The sequence below is a fragment of the Mastigoproctus giganteus genome, chromosome 11, assembly GCF_048544385.1.
Source record: "Mastigoproctus giganteus isolate SK-2022 chromosome 11, ASM4854438v1, whole genome shotgun sequence".
In the NCBI taxonomy this organism is placed as follows: domain Eukaryota; kingdom Metazoa; phylum Arthropoda; class Arachnida; order Uropygi; family Thelyphonidae; genus Mastigoproctus; species Mastigoproctus giganteus.
In genome coordinates this window covers 52641511-52660787 of record NC_143585.1, presented here as the reverse complement: position 1 = coordinate 52660787, position 19277 = coordinate 52641511, and the positions used below count along the sequence as shown (strand labels likewise).

The 19277-nt window shown below is 36.9% G+C and overlaps 1 protein-coding gene across 1 annotated transcript in view; it reads left to right on the top strand.

The window, feature by feature from the left end:
- The window catches only part of Dis3 (exosome complex exonuclease RRP44-like protein Dis3), a 219245-nt gene that overhangs the window by 195703 nt on the left and 4265 nt on the right, over positions 1–19277 (top strand). Inside the window, exons 18-20 of the mRNA XM_090385074.1 lie at positions 84–174; positions 8740–8817; positions 13450–13590. Of these exons, the coding sequence (XP_090241200.1) occupies positions 84–174; positions 8740–8817; positions 13450–13590 (310 nt within the window). The remainder of the gene's footprint in view (positions 1–83; positions 175–8739; positions 8818–13449; positions 13591–19277) is intronic.

Below are 19277 nucleotides of genomic sequence, written 5' to 3'. Positions count from 1 at the left end.
TATGAAAAGAGTAAAACAGAAGTTAAGTTGAGTAGAATTATTTTTTACTTAATTGTACATGTAGTTTCTGTTTTGTCCTTCAGTTATGCTGATCTTATCGTACACAGACTACTTGCCGTTGCTATCAGTGCCGATGATACATATGCTGAGCTGGTGGACAACAAAAAAACTCAGGTCAGTATCTGAACATGATAAAATTTTTATTTTTTAATTATTCTCTTAAGGAAGTAATCAGTATTGACATTGTGCTGTCTTTTATTTCTGTTATTAATTTCTTATTTTGTCTGATTTACTCTGTCAAATTAACTATATTTACTGCGACTCTGACTCATGAAAATATTTATAAAATGGGATGAAAAACACAAATTTGAAAGGAACATGGATTTTGTTTAGTAAAATTCCGATACAAGAATTTAGTATCGTTTTAACAAAAATTCCACTACAATAGAAAGCCACAAAGTCTCCGACTCCCCTTATTTCAAATTAATAATTAAATTCAATTTTTATTGTTTTTTAATTCTGTGTTGCCTCTGTTGGAGTAATCTATCTTTATATTCATATTTCATTTTTAATGAATGAATAATTAATAAGACAAAGTCAAGAAGTAACAAATCTGATGATTAAGAAATGAAGTACAGTAGTACCCCGACTTTACGCGAACTCGGAGTTACGCGGTTCTTGATTTTTTTCGTTTGGCAACGCTGCCGCCCACTATCTTCAAGGTCGTTTTTCATATGTTATAGATATACGGTGCGACGGCGGAGAATGAGAGCGAAAGATGAACAAAATTCAACTTTGTTGCTTTTATGTTTTTTATATCAGTGAAGGGGAAACACATTTCACCATAATAACGTAAAAACCAACACAATTCCAGCTATCGGTATAATCGCAAATGCAATTAGATCGAGTTTACTACCAGTTTATAACAGATTTCACTAGCAGAAACGCAACTGGATTTTTATTGTTTTATGGTAGTAACCCCTAGAAATGTGAGGTGTTAATAGTGTATCTCTGCCTTTATGGTGTTGTTTATTCAGTTGCTACATGCGCGCAGCTTTGTTTATGCGTATCAAGCGTGCCTCCTCGTTTTGTAATTGTGCTTTATTCCCTAAAAATGAGTAAAATACTTAATTAAAAGGTGTGAAAAGGAAGCGTCCTGGTGAAGACACTGCAGATTCAGAGAGAAAAAGAAAAGCAATTATCGATAAACAGAGGCGGACTGGGTCAAAAATTCTTACCCGGGAAAATTTATAGTGGCCTCATACTATGGTTTATGGCCAAAATCACACTGGCCCACCGGGGTTTCCCCGGTAAGGCTTATGGCCAGTCCACCTCTGTCGATAGAGAAAAAATATGAAATTGTGAAACGCTTTGAGCGAAATGAAAGACCATGTGATATTGCACGTGCTACAGGCCTAAATGAAGCAACGGCGAAAAGCACATGACAATTGCAAACTTGACAGGTTGAAAATTGAAAAGGGCTCAATTGTAAAGGGCTTAAAAATTTTAGAAAACATAGACTCCAACAAAGAACGCGTTATAGCTACAAAGCAAGGAATAAAAAAAATTATTAGCTTGCTACGAAGAAATTCTGCGTGAAAAAAAGAACGCGCTGTGTCGTCAGACGAATTTGTTAGATTTTATGAAGCCATCGACATCGAAATAACTTTTTTACGTAAGTCATTTGTTTTTTTAATACATATTTTGTATTAATATGTATAAAGAACTGCAATTTTATTAATATTTTTCTTCTAAACTAGTGTTTTTGTTAGTCCTTGGTCCCAATTAAGCAAAATTTATATGTATTTATATGCAAAGTTGTACCCCGACTTACGCGAATTCGACTTACGCGATTTTCGTCAGACCCACCTATCGCGTAACTTCGGGGTATTACTGTATCCCTTTTGCCAAAAATTTTTGAACAGTAATAGGATGGATGATATGTATATTGATCTGAAACATTACATGAAAGATAGACAATTTCCTCATGAGAAGGTTTTGTCATGGGTTATGGTGAGGTGGATCCCCTCACCCACAAAAAATAAATAAGTGAAATAAAAAAGGAAAAATGATGATTAGATGAGAAAAATAGTTTGCTACTTTTCAGTTTCAACTACCTTTCAATCTTGATGAAGATACATGGTATCACCTTAGTGACATTAATTAGTATATACAAGGTGTGGCAATTAAATAACAAGACTTTGCATGCAGCCCCCTCAAACTTTTCCCTAGTTGTACGCCAAATCATGTTCCAAAACTCTCATTCGCCTTTCAGTGAGATGGATTTTCATTACCATTACCCTTGAAAAGTTATTTCAAGGGAATAAGTTGAGAAAGTATTAAATATTTCATTATATTTGTTTTATTGCAACATCTCATTATTTAATAGCCACACCTCGTACCCATTAATTGTTGCTTAAAGCTCCATGTATATAGAACCTTAAACCAGAGCTCCAAACCGTGAACCGAATCACACCCATTTTTCTGAACTGTGAACCGAACTGAAACCACTGAACAGATTTTTTTCTGAACCAAACCAACATTTTTTTGAAAAGTGGTTCGGATTTTGGTTCAAACATAAACTACAGCCTACGTGTCAATGAAAATTTGGAAATTTTTCATGGAGAAATCCAGTGAGTAGGAAACATATACTCCTTCCTCTTTCTTTTTCCATTGTTTGTGGCTAGGCTTCTAAAATGGTTACTAAGAAGACGTGAAAAGCACTACATTGGATTAGCAGCCCATCTCATGGGTAGGGAGAGTTTTTATCGCTTTGACCAAGAAATGAGTCACAGAGGGTCCCTGCTGAGCCATTTGAATAGATAGAAGCCCTGGTGGGAAGGGACGCTCTCGATGCAGCAGAACACCGATCAAATCAGTGATAAGGAAGTACTGAGAATCACTCATTAGCGTTTTTCTTTGAAAAGATTAGCATGTTTAGTTTCTGAGGGTTCATCTTTCCTGTTTCTGCTCTGGTCCACTCAGCCAAAGTGCAAAGTGGTCCATGGTCCACTTTGCACTTTGGCTGCGATATTAGGTTACGCGTGGACATCTTGGAGGAAAGATTCCCAAAAGAAGCATCTTCGGTAAGTGTATATGTATTATTTTATTGTAACCTTTGCTTATTAATTAAATTATAATAACTGCTGGAAATTCTCATTTGTATCGGATGAATTTTTATTTTATTTCTTAGTGATGAGAAGCTCATACACTGAATTAAAGAGAATCTTCAGTATATCTAAGCATGCTTAATATTAATATAGTTCTAATAACTATGTGCATAAGTGGAAAACTTCTCCGCAGTATTTTTGTTTATTATTATTTTTAATATTTTATTTTATTTAATATTTAATTTTTTCTCATATTCACAATATGTGATATAATTAAAACAATGCCATTTTTAACTATATTTTTAGAGTTTGCTGCTTACTGATATGCTGCTTTTGCACAAACTCGTATGTTGTCAAATTCTTTTGCAGCCTGAGGCGTAAACCCTAAAAGAGCTTCAGTCTAATTCACTTTATACACTATCAGGCATATCTCATATTGTGGAGTTATACTTCATAGCTGTTTTGCCATCATGGCATCACCAGGGTACCTACCCACCAAACGAGTGCCAAATAGCCCTGAAACGGTCACCAGGGAAGCCTGATGCTGCCCGGAGTTTCCGAGAATATGTATCAGCAGTCTTCTCTACTGGGAAGCATTGCCTATTCGAGTGGTGTGAGTTGAAAGAGTTACTGTCCCTTTCATTCTTCTATACCATTTCTTTTCCTTTTCCATTCCTACTATTACTTTCCCTCTACTTTTTATGTTTCTAAGTCTAATAGGGACAAGTGGATAGTAGATTATCCCACACATGCATACAAACAAACCTTGAAACGGTGCCGTCTGGGTGGTAGTTCCCACTGAGAATAAGTACAGTAGTCTTCTCTACTAGAGAAGCATTACTTATTTGAGGTAGTGTAATATCATGGCAAAAGTGCTGCGTAATATTTAAGAAATAAAAGATATTCTAAGTAATTTAATAATAATGTTTTTGTTCACTTTATGTACATACTTGGGTGGTTTTTGATTGGAACATTTGGCATACTTAACCTCAACTTGTTAGCATATGTTTCTTAAATATTATTTTTTAACAGTTTACGGGGTCCTTTTACCAAGAGAGGCTTGAGTTCTGCAAATTGCAGCGGCTGGAAACTAGGCACCTGCAAGGTGATCTGATTGAGATGTATAAGGCCTTGAATGGGTTGAGCACGCTGAATTCTGATGGGATTCTTTCGCTTGCTCAGATTACAAACATAAGGGGGCATAAATTCAAATTGAGGAACGACAGCTGTAGAATAGATGTGCAAAAATTTGCCTTTAGCCACCGGGTGGTTAATTGCTGGAAAAAACTTTCATCTGTCGTTGTGGAAGTTGATAGCATAAATAAATTCAAGGAGGAACCGAACAAACTTTTAGAGGGAATAGTTGTGTGGATTTTTTTTTTTTTTTTTTTTGGCTGATGTTACATAAGCTCATATGCTTGCTTTCTTGCATCACATGCCTCTATTACTATTCAAATATTTTGCTCAGGAACAATCTGGAAAACTTGATATGGAAGACAATGATACTGAAGATATCAAAGAATCTGAGACTAGAATCTAGTGATACAAATGTGTGTGAAAAATTTCCATGATCTACATGTTCAGGGTATTATGGTATCTGTTTGTTGTTCTGCACATTCTCTGCAGTTGGCTGTTAAAGATGTTCTGAAACGTGATGAATTGAAACTTCCCTTGGTTAAAGCACAAGCAGCGGTGAAAAGCTGCGAACCCCTCCTAGCCTTATATACATTAAAATAGAAGCCACCTCCGTAGCCAGGTGGGCAGGAGCAGCAGTGCGTAGCACACGCTTCTTGATTAGGTCAGGGAATGACCACTGCATATCCCTGGAGCAATATGGCCTTAGTTGCTAATGCCCCTAAAAAAAAAAAAAAAAAATTAAAAGAGAAAAGTGTAGGAAATCAATACTAGACTGCGAAACCAGATGGAATTCCACTGTTAATATGTTACAATGTCTTGTGGAGCTAAAACAATTGTGCATTGATTTATCTGTGCCCATAAAGGAATTGCATTTGTCAGCCAGTATGTGGCAAAAGATTGAAAATATTGAAGAGGTTTTGAAACCCGTTAGGGTAGCATGTGAAGTGCTGCAGTCAGAGCAGCTCACGATGACTGATTTTTACTACACATGGATGAAATGTAAAATGGAAGTTAGAAAAATTGAAAATGAATTGTCATCTTTTTTGTAACCTCTCTCACGCTACGAGAAGTAAATTTGATGGAAAGTGAGACTTTTTTAGCTTGTATGTATCTGGACCCCAGGTACCAAATATTATTAGATAATATCCAAAAACAGAAAAGCTAAGGAACATTTATGATAGTTTGTGCTAGCTACAGTCTACAGAAAATAATCCTGAAACCATGAAACCATGGATGACATCGAAAAGCTGTTATTTGAAAAAGAAATTCAACTTAGTGGCTCATCTGAACAATTTTGATGATATCGAAAGGGTACCAACAAAAACAAGCATCTAGGATATTGGAAAGCAAAAGAGTTTAGTCACCCATAGCTTTATCAGCTAGCCAAAGTAATCTTTGCAGTTCCTGCCACACAATCAAGTGTAGAAAGATGCTTTTTGACATTAAAGATCATTTTGATTGATAAGAGTTGTTGTTTAGGCTCAGGGTTAATGGAGGACATTTTATTTTTAAAATTAAATAATTAATTTCAAATTACCTATGTAATCTATGTTGTTTTTAAGATTTGATGATCAATTTTCAAAGTAAAATTATTTTGATACATTAATTCCTTATGTCCATTATCTGAGTAACTAATAATATTTTGCTTGTAATTCATGTTTGGTTCTTCTGTTCTTAAAGTTTTATTGTGATTATTTGGAAATATCTGCCTTACTTTGTATTATTAAATTATATTAAAAATTTTGTTTGAATAATTATTTTCCTTCCAAATTAAACATTCTCTTGTATATGTTTATGTGTACTGAATACAAGAGATTAATATTCAGAGCTAATGTTTTGGTAATTTCTGCTCCTTTTTCAATCAGATTTAAAATGATTTTAACATGCGATTTTATTACTTGTTAAATATATTATTAATATAATTTACTTTTATTTAAATAAGATTTTATACTAATATTTTATTATATTATAATGTGATATTATTACTATCATTAATGAACTAAGAAACTATACGAATTATTTCAGACAATATACTTTACTAAACCAAACCCCAAACCAAACCACTGGTCAAAATCACCTTTTGAACCAGACCACGAACTGAACTACTTGAGAAATTTTTTTGAACCAAACCGGCCTAAAATTTTAGGTCTTTTGCAGCTCTGCCTTAAACATGGAAAAAAAAAAGTAAGTATGCAGTGTTCTCCCTAGAAAATTTTGCCAGCTGGATGGCATTATGAAGTAGCCGGATGGGGAAGTGTAATACTTCGCAATATTATAAAATTTTCCATTATTTATAAACATGACTAAGCGATCCAGAGCAAAAATTAATTGCATAATTTAACATTATATGCTCCTGTCGCATTGATCTCGATCACATAGTATGTTCGAATTAATATTGATTGAGATCAATGAGCGGTATCATACGGTACTGCAAGAATCGCTTCAATTTTAGCTGAGTGGTCAGTTAAATTCACCGGGCAGTGCACCCATTTGATAGGTCCTGGGGAGAACACTGAGTATGCATTTATAGAATATCCAGAGTTGTTTTCACTAAATTATTGGGTAAGAGTTCACATACACTAATAAAAAGAGAGAGAGAGAGAGAGAGGAAAAGGTTACAGTTGTACAGTGTAAACCATTCCTTAGCTGCTTGGTTAGCAGTTGAGTCAGAGTTTAGGTACTCATTAGAAGAAAGTTCTTGAATCACCCTATAAGTACATTCAATTTACACGTTAATATATTATTTATAGAAATTTATTCTTATTGATAGGAAACTGGAAAAGTAATTCAATACATAAAAGTTGTGTGGCAGCTGAATTTAAGCAATAGAACTATAATTTATATAAAATTACAAAATGCTAATATAATTCGTGGGTAGCACAGTTGATAAAAATCACCATCCTCCCCACACTGGGTAAAAAAAGTACCCGAGTTTCAATCCTGTCAGTGAGGCGAGAAATTTTTATGGATCTTTTTCACAACATAGCTGAATTGGTTGGCCACAGGCAAGGGTAGTGTGGGTGTTCCCATCCCAGAAACTCTGGTCTTTCTTCCAGCAAATCAACCACAGGACACGTGCAATTTATAGACATATTATATACAGTGCATATGGCCTAATTTACTGATGCATCTAAAACCCTACAAAAACAACCTGCAGTTGTAACAAAGAATGTGGCACCCATCTGACAGGTGTAAATCTTTAATTTCTGAAAAAGTTTATAGGTTTTTTGAATTCTGCTTGGAGTATACCAATATTTCATCTTTTTAGCTAGTCCCATTCCTGCTTGTCTGTAGGAAAGATTTGTATATAATATGTTTGCCCTAGTTCACATGTCTTAAATACTAAGTTGCATTTACCTACTAATTTTTTTACTGCATGCCATATGCACATGGTTTGAAAAACAAGATACAGTTGAACTTGGAAATAACGAGATCACTACTGCAATGAGCAAAAAGCCATAATTATTTTTATTTACGCGTATTCCCATGTAAAGTAATATCAGTTAGAATGTGTCTCTCGATTCGCAAAAAAGTCAAAATTATTCGTGGGTTGGAATGTTGTGCAAAAAATGTTGACATGTGTAAAACGTTTTTTGTCTTCTTCAACAGTATTGACATTGTGGAAGAATAAACATGTTTACATATTGGCACTGGAAAAGAACATAACCAAAAAAAATTTTTTTAGAAAGTGCAAAGTTACAAACATCAATGAAGCATTGCTTCATTGGTTGACTACACAAAGAAGTGCTGGATTTTCAATAGACGATCCAATCTTGAAGGCTCGAGAGGGAAAATTTACTGAACAATTTGGATGCGACAATTTGGTATATCAATTTAAAAACTGACATAACATTGTTTATGCAAAAATTAGTGGAGAATCTCAATCAGATCCAGTAATGCCAAATGAATAGATTGGGCAGAAATCAGGAAAGATTTCAACGATGAAGACATCTACAATGCTGACGAAACAGAACTTTTTTTATAATTTGGCATCTGACAATACATTTGTATTTGTGTCGGTTGAAAAGAATCAGACTCACTTGACGATGCTTGTGTGCAAAAATATGACAGGAACCGATTTAAAAAACTGTTTCTTATCTGAAAATCGTTAAAACCTCAGTGTTTCAAAAACCTAAGGAAACTTCCTGTGGATTACACTGCGAACAAGAAAACTTGGGTGACTTCGGATATTTTTCGACAATACATAAATAATTGCTATTCAAAAAGAAGAAAAATAATTCTTTTGTTTTTTGAATCTATCTTTTTATGAAGTTATTGAGAATTTAAAAAAAATAGGAGGTACATTTAACTCATCACTGATATAATGAGTAATAGTTATAACGAGGAAATTTTGTCAGTCCCTTGATGCTCATTATAACCAAGTTCCACTGTATAACACTTGTTGAGAAAATGAATGCATGAAAAATGTATTTGATTTCCAGTGACTATATTTATTGTGATATTTAGAGAATTTGTTTATTTTCTCCCGTAGGAAATTTGTAATAATTTGAATTACAGACATCGAATGGCTCAGTATGCAGGTAGATCATCTGTCAATCTCTACACTCATGTAAGTAATTCAGAACTTTGTATTGACTAAATATTTTGATTTCTTAAATGAATAAAAAGGTATATGCACTAAGGAGATTAATGATACTGTTTATATCCAGTAATAAAAAATTTAATGACAAATGACAAGAATGTAGATTTCCCGAAAATGGACCCCTTCATCAGCAATATACAGATTCTAACAGAATAATAACACCAGAGACAAAATTTAATAGATGCAGAGTTGTGCTCGCTGTGATGCATGCATGGCTGCGAGATTGAACATTTGACTACTAGATTGGCACTCGTTATTGCACGAACTTCTGTGGGTTCGCTGCCAGCTTCAAGACAGTTGTTTCCAAGATAGGATGTAGCCTCGTGCCCTTGCAGAGATTCGTGGTTCTCGAATTGCATGATATGTTGAGCAACTCTAGCCAGAGGCGGTAGCGGAAGTGCAGGGATTGGTCGATCACTTCATAATCGTGTTTAGGGTTAAGGTCATGGTGGGTCGACCAAAAATGTTCTGCAATTGCAGAGTAGTCAGTGTCACCAAGGTGAATTGATCTGTCATGATCCGCAAGGCAGCCTTGAAGGCATCTCGAGCTCTCTCCTATGTAGCAACTGCCACAATCTTTGAAAGTTACGCAGTATACCACTCCGCTATGCAAAAGAGGGGCAACTGGAGTTTTCACGTTAGAAACCAGGGAACATAAGCTCTTACCAGGTAGCTGTATGCATTTTATGCGATATTCCCAGAGGATTTTCGAAATCTGGTTCAGCATGCCAAGATATTGGGAAATATAGGCGGTAGGCATATTGTCATGTGGTGATGACGGTCTCGGACGGATTGCGAGCTCTTGCGCTTGTAACAAGCACTTGTCTGATATGTGGGTTGGATAACCACAATTGACCAGGTCAGTTTTTATCCTGGAAAACTCAGTGCGCCTAGTTTCCTCTGAGCTGGAATGGCTCCAAGCTCTGGAGAATAGAGTGCGGGCAGTGCTGCTGAGGTGGCTAAGGGCGTGACCCAATCTGTAGTTGTTAAACTGCCTGCACCACATTGGCTTATGATATACTGAGGTCTCCAGGCATGGACCCACACGCTTTACCAGAACATCTAAGAATGGAAGGAACCCGTCTACTTCTAATTGTAACATGAACTGGATGAATACTGATAAATTAGTAAAATACTAAGAGGAGTTTACCTCAATATAGTGCGTAGAACACTTCCGTATGATACCCTCCAGAGTAGTACAGCTCTGATTCATACTATCTGAATACTGATAAAGAATTGAGGTACTCCAGTAGTGTTGCCTCCAAATCACGTGGGATGATGGTGAAGATGTCATTGACGTATCTGCACCAAACTGTAATAGGTACAGGTGGGCTCAGGAATATCTGTTCCTCAAATTCCTCCACGTTGATATTGGCCACGGCAGAGCTAACAGGGGCATGCATAGCAGTACCGTGCACCTACTTGTACAGAGAATCCCCAAAGGTAATGATGCTGCCCGACAAGCATAGGTTGAGGGCAGTACAGATATCTTCTGTGGATAGCGATGTTCTGCTCAGTAGATCTGAGTCGTTCTCCAGAAGTTGCTTGGTGTAGTTTACGGCCTGTTGGACTGGAATTGATGTAAACAAACAGGGACATGGTATTGAACGATGCCATAATCTCACTGTTAGAGATTAAAAGTTCTTTAATTAGGTGAATGAACTTGCTGCTGTTAGTGACAGTGTGGGCTGTATTTCCCACTATGTTGTGCAATGTACTTAGAGCTCATAAGTAGGCATGTTGCAGCAGGACACAATGGGCCAGAGAGGAACGCCTGGCTTGTGAATCTTAGGTTAGGCCATAAAACTGTGGTAGTTGGCAGCCTGTGGCATGCAGGTTTACCCACTGAGTCAATGCCGAAATTTTCCCAGATTTGAACCATGTGGAAACTAGTTTGTTGACATTTGACTGTAGGCTTCCCAAGACTTTGATGAGTGGATCGGTCACAGGTTCATAGACATTGGGGTCCTGTAGGAGAACAAGGGCTTTCTCCAGATACTTTGACCAGTCTAATATGACAGTGTGGCGTCCTTTGTCTGCAGGGAGTACGACGATGGTGTTGTCCTTTCTGATGGAGGAATGAGCAGCGTGCTGCTGATGGTTGAAGTTGGAATGGATGGGCCATGTCCATCAGAGGACAGAGGCCATTTTGAAGCGGATCTCATTAGCAGCTTCTTCTTGGAGGTTGGCTTTGCCTGCCTCTACTCCCATGGCTAGATGTGTGATCTGTGGCCTCAACGGTAAGACAGCGAACTTCATATCGGAGGTTAGAATGTTGAGCTGCTCAGATGTTAATTGCTTGCTGCTCAAATTCAAAATGAAGAAAGCATTATTTACTGGATATATATAGTATCATTAATCTCCTTGCAAAATGGAATCCAGTACAACAGGCCCATTTTTATTTATACATGCACTATATTGAAAAAACAACCAGTGATGCAGAAGAAAGTACAGCATCTTGTGATGTAATTGTACTGATATAAACAAACTAATATTGAGGTCACAGAACTAGTTATTGCAGATAATTAGTAGCCACCATAGAAAGCTTTGGTAGTTTTACAGTTATTGAAAAATACTGAACATTTCAAAGAAGTTTGATTTTTTTTTTTTTTTTTTTTTTTTTTTTTTTAACACTTCATTGTTTTTAATTTTGAAAGGATTTTGGAAAGTGCCAGAAAAAGGACATTATATGCTTGCTGAGACTGTCTCTTCTGCCATTAAACAAGTACAAAAATTAGAAAAATAAAATGAAAAATGCTAACAAAATTTATAAATCTTCCATTACATTTATAATCTCTTGCCAGTTACTTGGGAGATACTCAGTAGTGTTGAATTTGATATTAAATGCCAACGTTTTTCAGAAATTTAAAAAACAAAATGGAAGTCTGGTGTAAATTTCCAGAAAAGTTTATAGAGCAGAATTTTATTTGCCAAAGCTCCATCTCATCAAGAACTACAAGGGTTAAGGGAACAAAGGAAAGGACATCCCCTAAAGCCTTGCTATTGGGCTGGGTTGAAGGGGTTCTGGTGGATAGTACAATCCTCGTATAACACGTGTTTACACTACACAAATTCAATCATACATGATTTATAAATAGGGGAACGATATCTTACATAACATGAACCGAATTCGCTTATGCACGATTCACCTTTGTGTTTACAAGAACTGGCAGTGGAATGCAGAATCACCCCAACCGAATGCAACACGATAGGAATGAAGAGAAGATTCTGAAAATGTATTTGTTTTTTATATCAGTGAAGGGGAAACACATTTCACCATAATAACGTAAAAACCAACACAATTCCAGCTATCAGTATAATCACAAATTCAATTAGATCGAGTTTACTAACAGTTTATAACAAATTCCACTAGCAGAAACACAACTGGAAATTGTTTTTATTGTTTTATGGTAGTAACCCCTAGAAATGTGCTTTAGTAAAATGTGAGGTGTTAATAGTGTATCTCTGCCTTACGGTGTTATTTATTCAATTGCTACACACGCGCAGCTTTGTTTATGTGTATCAAGCATGCCTCCTCGTTTTGTAATTGTGCTTTATTCCCTAAAAATGAGTAAAATACTTAAAAGGTGTGAAAAGGAAGTGTCCTGGTGAAGACACTGCAGATTCAGAGAGAAAAAGAAAAGCAATATTGATAAACAGAGGCGGACTGGGTCAAAAATTCTTACCCGGGAAAATTTATAGTGGCCTCGTACTATGGTTTATGGCCAAAATCACACCGGGGTTTCCCCGGTAAGGCTTATGGCCAGTCCGCCTCTGTCTAAAGAGAAAAAATATGAAATTGTGAAATGCCTCGAGGGAAATGAATGACCATGTGATATTGCACGTGCTACAGACCTAAATGAGGCAACGCTGAGAATTAGAAAGAATGCAGAGAAAATAAAAACAACTTTCATAGCAGGAACAACTCAAAGTGTAATTAAAATCATTAGATTAAGACACAAAGAATTGGAAGAGATGGAACGGCTGTGTCGGTTTGGATAGAAAATCGAACAAAAAACAAGTTTGCTTATGATAGAAGCAAAAGCAGTAGCAATATTTATTTACGTAATAGTCGTAATAAAATACATAAGTATTTTATTATGATTATTTATTGTGTTTGGTGTGTTTTGGTTACAAATGTGTGTGTGTTCAATCTTGGGTGGTCGGCACCTAACCCTATTTTTCCCATAGGGCCTGTTGTTTATATTGCACGATTTTGCATTGCAAGAGGGTTTCTAGGAACAAAACTATTGTGTTATACGAGGACTGACTGTACTGTGTCTTAATGTGCCTAGCTTGCATTTAATTTTTGATCAAGTATTAACATTTAATACAAAATTTAATGCAAAATCAGATATTTTGAGAAATTGGCGAGAGAGAGAGACTATAAAATGTTTTGAATTTATCAGTTTGAAGTCAGGCAATTGAATACAGGTTATTATGAAGAGAAACTGAAAAAACTTTTTCTATAACGTTAGAAAATTAAACATCCAAAAATACTCTATATTAAAATGCACACTAGGTTGGAACAAGTTTAGTTTTCAATTTTTTCCAAAAGGAACTTTGATTTGATATTATTTTTCTCTTTCCTTCTTATAGATCTTCTTAAAGAATACCACTTTAGAAGAAGAGGGCTATGTACTGTTTGTTCGAGAAAACGCACTGCAAATTTTGATACCACGCTTTGGACTGGAAGCCACTTTATATGTGCAAAAAAAAAAGGCAGATGATGATAAACCGGTAAGCTTTATAATCAGGTTGAATTTTGAATATTGAATAGAAATATAGAATTTACTGTATTGACCATATTACAGTAACAACACTGAAATTCAAATGTTATTTGCCGTGTTGAGATCAAGCGGAAAAATTTTATGGGCATTTTTCATACTGTGGCTGGATTAGTTGGGCTTAAGCAAGGATTGCATATTTATCCACCTGAAAACTTTATACAGTAAAACAGGTAAGTGAGCAAAGAATGTGTGTGGCTTACAAAAATAATACAGTATTCTGATGCCTTGTGGCCTTAGTTCTTCTCTTAGTACTAATTCAAAACAGTTAAATTCCAAGAAAAAGTATTAGTGCCAGTTAGGACTATTTCATATATTTAATTTTATCTTTTATGTGTTCACTTATTTACAGAATTTTGAAATGCCTGACCGTCACTTTAACAACTTAAGATTTGGAAACCTAAACCTTCAAAATGGTTTTAAAAAATTAATTCTGTTTGTAATATAAATCAACATTTCCCAAACTGGGGCCCATTGACCTGGGCAGTACTGTCTCCCAATCGACGTCATTTTGGCCCTAAATTCTTTTAGCATATTCCCCTACTAATTTATTTCTCTTCTCAACCTCCAACCCATGCATGGGAAGTACTAAGTACTATAGGTTCTAATACCTCTCATGTTTGGGGTTTTCATTAAAAAAAAAAAAAAAATTTTTTTTTTTTTTAATTCAGTTATCACAGAATTCTAGTTCCAGATGTCCGTTATCTGGGCCAATATTACTGTGAACAAAAAGAATGCATGTAAATATTGATATGAAAAGTTTCTTTAGCTGATCAGTTATCTGTTTATGGTAACCAAACTATCATGTGGTGGGTCCATTCTCTCTTCCTTCTAGTGTTCACATATTATTGCTTCACCAAAGCCATTTTAAACTCACCCTTAACATTTCTAACTCCCTGGGTAACTGTGCGTATTAATTTATACTTGTTATAATGTCCTGATAATTTACACTGATTTAGTTTTGCATTAGAAAAATCCCCAACCATACCCCTGATGAATGACAATCCATCACAAGCAATGGGCTTACAGTGGGCACGTGAGCAGAGCCATCAAGGAACCTTGAAAAAATGGAAACAGGTAGCTGATCCAGTGAATAGTTTCCAACTGCACCACCATGCTGATGAATAGTTGTAGCATACTCAAGGTAAGGCTCTTGAACAACTGCTACATGAAAGAAATATACAGGCTAGCATGGTCAGTAAAATAATCTGTCTATGTGCACTCATTTATAGTGACCATCTTCCTAGACATATTTCAACAAAACTGTGCCCCACTTCACAGGGCTACACTAGTATTGGGTGATTTTAAAAGCATCCAGACAATTTCTCTCTCCTCCCATTGCACAATCTCAGCCAGTTGAACATAGGTAATAGGCCATTCAGCACCATTAGTATACCCAGCACTGTGGGGTGAACCTTATAGTTGTGCTTCAGTGTATATCCATCTTATGAAACATTTTGTTTTTTCTGACTTCAGCTCAGTGTTGCGGAGATGGAGGAAACCCCTGGTCCTTTTGACACAAACACTTATCAATCATTTTGATCTACGAGTAGAATGTTTTAAAAGTATCCAAAAAAAATAACTTTAAAATTACTTCATTGAATAGAATTCAGATAATGCCCAAGTCCATAATTTTCCCTGAAAAAGATCTCTTTATATTATTCCACTGTTGGAGACAGCTTCAGCTCTTGAAGTGATAGTGTTATAGGTAATCCCAGCACCAAAATAGCCATGGTAGGTAGTACCTTATTACATTATAAACAAGTTGCATTATACATCTCTTTTTGGAGATGTGATGTTTATTTCTAGAGTAGCACTGAGGCAGCTCTTGGAATTAGCCTTGCAATTTGAGAGAGAAATGCCTTTTTAATGAATTGTGGTGTGAAGTTATACATTCAAGTTGATCTCAATGCTACAACAATATAATTTCGAAAGAACATTATATGGCAGTTCTTGAAAAATATATCTTAACAGAAAAACACTTACCAACAGAAATTTATCTTCAAAAAGGCCTCTGGTGTTGGGGAAGTTCGTATTCACGATATTACATTAATACACCAACCGTTGAGTTAAAATAATTTAATACTGTATATATAAATACAGAGGATACTGTAACATAATCTGTTTACAATAACTGATTGTGAATAAAGCCTAAAAATAAAATAAAATATATAAGGTAAAAGCGTTAAAACTATTAAAACTGCACAATTGTAGCTTTTGGGGGCGTCCACCGCCTTTTTCAACAAGAAATAATGCTTACGCAGCACATCCTTAAGTATCAGGTTCACGGCACACCTGGTTGATCAGGTGCATGGACAAAAGCTCCTACATGTGCTCCAGAACCAGAAGCAGCTCGGGAACGGGATAAACAGAAATGTTTATCTTTTGAGAGGACTATAGCCTCAAAGGGGGAGGATGAAGCAGCACATCCCTATCCCTATTCATAGTATTGTTATCGGATGAGCAAATCCACAAGCTCTCGAGCCACTTGTGGTCCCAGAACCTATGCGCCAGATCAAGGATGACAGCATTTTCTGGGGAGACCTGGTGCTGTCGTTCCCAAAAATGTTCAGCAACAGTGGACTTATAAAACTTTGCAGTCTGTATGGCACTCGTGTGTTCCCCCAGATGATCCTTAAGCCACTGCCCCATCTCCCCCCCACATAACATTCCCCACAATCTGGGCATTTAATCTCGTATATAACCCCACTACCGGAGTCCCTTAATATGGGGTCTTTAACTTGCGACACTACTGCATGCAACCTCCAACCCGGAAGCTGCACACAGCGTGCTTGATAACCCCGAAACACTCTTGCAATGCGTTCTGTAAGGTCGGGATAGTAGGGAATGTAAGCTGTGGTAACCGAAACAGCCGATTCTCTATGGATAGACTCCACTCCTCTATTATATTTATCCATGATCCTCTGGGGGTAACCACATTTCATAAATCCACTTCAATTCGTGAAATTTCTCTCTCTCTTTCCTCAGAGGTACTACAGTGGGTCCCAATCCTATCAAATAGTGCCTTAGCGCTACCTCTGAGGTAAACTGTATAAATGGAGAAAAACTGTTAAGAAGACTAAGCACATCTTTCTCTCCCCTTTAGAACAATAGTGAATGTGTCATCCACATATCTGTAAGGCCCGGTGCTGTCTTTCAACAACAGACTTATAAAACTCTGCAGTCTGTATGGCACTTGTGTGTTTCCCCAGACAACTATGGGTTCTCCCATAGCTGCGCCGTGAACCTGCTTGTACATCACCCCTTGAAATAACATAGTAGTACTTGAGAGATACAATTCTATACAACAAATATCTTCAATGTTTAAATGAGACCTGGCACTTAAAGTGTCATCTTTCTGTAGGGCCATTTTAACACATTGAACCCCATGTGTTATAGGAATACATGTAAACAATGACACTACATCCAACGATATCATAATCTCATTCACCACTATAGTCTGACTCTTCACAAATCCCACGAATTCTTTAACAACGTATACAGACCATCCCACTATGGGGGCAATCAGCTTTGCTAAAAATCTCGACATAGCATAATGGATTCCTCCGAATGACCTTATATGTGGCACTATCTTGTAACAAATCTAATGCTTTCTTATGACAATCTTCTTTTCTTAATACTGCTGTTGATCTGCCCTTATCCACCGGTAACTAGTTTTATCATCTCATTTAAGCTCATTCAATGCTCTTCTCTGATTAATATTTTAAGGTTAGGAGCCACCGTTTTTGATTGGCTGTAGACTCCGGTAATTTACTAATTGCCCTTTCTATGCCCATGGCTATCTCAGCAACCGGTGGTTTGGAGGGTAAAAGGGCAAACTTGGGTCCTAAATCCAAAATTCCTTCTTGTGCTTTAGTTAAATGTTTGCCACTAAGATTATGTACGAAGTTAGTACCACTATCCCTGCATATAACTGCCTGTTCTTTTAATAATCTATTAAACTTACTAATATGTCTCTGCCTATAGATATAAGCGATCCTATTAACTCTATCCAAAACTAACCTAACTAATAATAAAGTGAGCAGGGGATAATCTACTACTAATATTGCCTAAAGTTACACCAATAAACCTCCTGCTACACCTCAAATCGTCATGCAACTTCTGTATCCAAACGTCCAAAACCTTCTTCTGATACCATGCAATAACCCTTGCCATCCAAATGTCCTTGAACAGTGCTTTAATCCTGAAACCCCAGGGTATAAGTCCATGCATCCTGGAACGATATGCAAATCTTAGGTGTTGCTTTTGCTTGGTCTCTCCTAGACTATACTTTTGGAACTGCTGGATGTGCTGCAATACAGAATGGCCATAAATGTTAACCATATCTTCAAAAAGGCCTCTGAGGTTAGGAAAGTTCATATTCACGATATTACATTAATACACCAACCGTTGAGTTAAAATAATTTAGTACTGTATATATAAATACAGAGGATACTGTACTATAATCTATTTATAATAAATGATTGGTGAATAAAGCCTGAAAATAAAATAAAATATATAAGGTAAAAGCGTTAAAACTATTAAAACTTTACAATTGTAGCTTTCGGGGGTGTCCGCCTCCTTTCTCAGCAAGAAATAATGCTTACTCAGCACATCCTTAAGTATCAGGTTCATGGCACACGTGGTTGATCAGGTGCATGAACAAAAGTTCCTACACATGATAAACAGAAACGCTCATCTTTTGAGAGGACTATAGCCCCAAAAAGGGGAGTGAAGCTGCCTATCCCTATTCATAGTATTGTTATCGGATGAGCAAATCCACAAGCTCTCGAGCCACTTGCAGTCCCAGAATGTATGCGCCCGATCGTAAGAATAGCATCACTAAGACACTATTTGATAAGATTGGGACCCACTGTAGTACCTCTGGGGGGGGGGGGGAGAGAGAGAGAAATTTCACAAATTGCGGATCTTATGAAATGCAATTACCCCCAGAGGATCATAGATAAATATAGTAGAGGAGTGGAGTCTATCCTTAGAGAATTGGCTGTTCTGGTTACCACAGCTTACATTCCCTACTGTCCAGGCCTTACAGAACGCATTGCAAGGATATTTCAGGGTTATCAAGCACGCTGTGTGCAGCTTCCGGGTCGGAGGTTGCACACAGTAGTGTCACAAGTTATGGACTCCATATTAAGGAACTCCAATTGTGGGGTTATATATGAGATTAAATGCCCAGATTGTGGAGGAGACGGGGCGGCGGCTTAAGGATCGTCTGGGGGGAACACACGAGTGCCATACAGACTGCAAAGTTTTATAAGTCCACTGTTGCTGAACATTTTTGGGAACGACAGCACCAGGTCTCCCCAGAAAATGCTGTTCATCCTTGATCTGGCGCATAGGTTCTGGGACCACAAGTGGCTCGAGAGCTTATGGATTTGCTCTTCCGATAATACTATGAATAGGGATGTGCGGCTTCACCCCCCCCCCCCCCGAGTCCTCTCGAAAGAGGAGCGTTTGTGTTTACCACTTTCCCGAGCTGCTTCTGGTTCTGGGGCTCATGTAGGAACTTTTGTTCATGCGCCTGATCAATTACGTGTGCTGTGATGAACCTGATACTTAAGGATGTGCTACGTAAGCATTATTTCTTGTTGAGAAAGAAGGCGGACACCACCAAAAGCT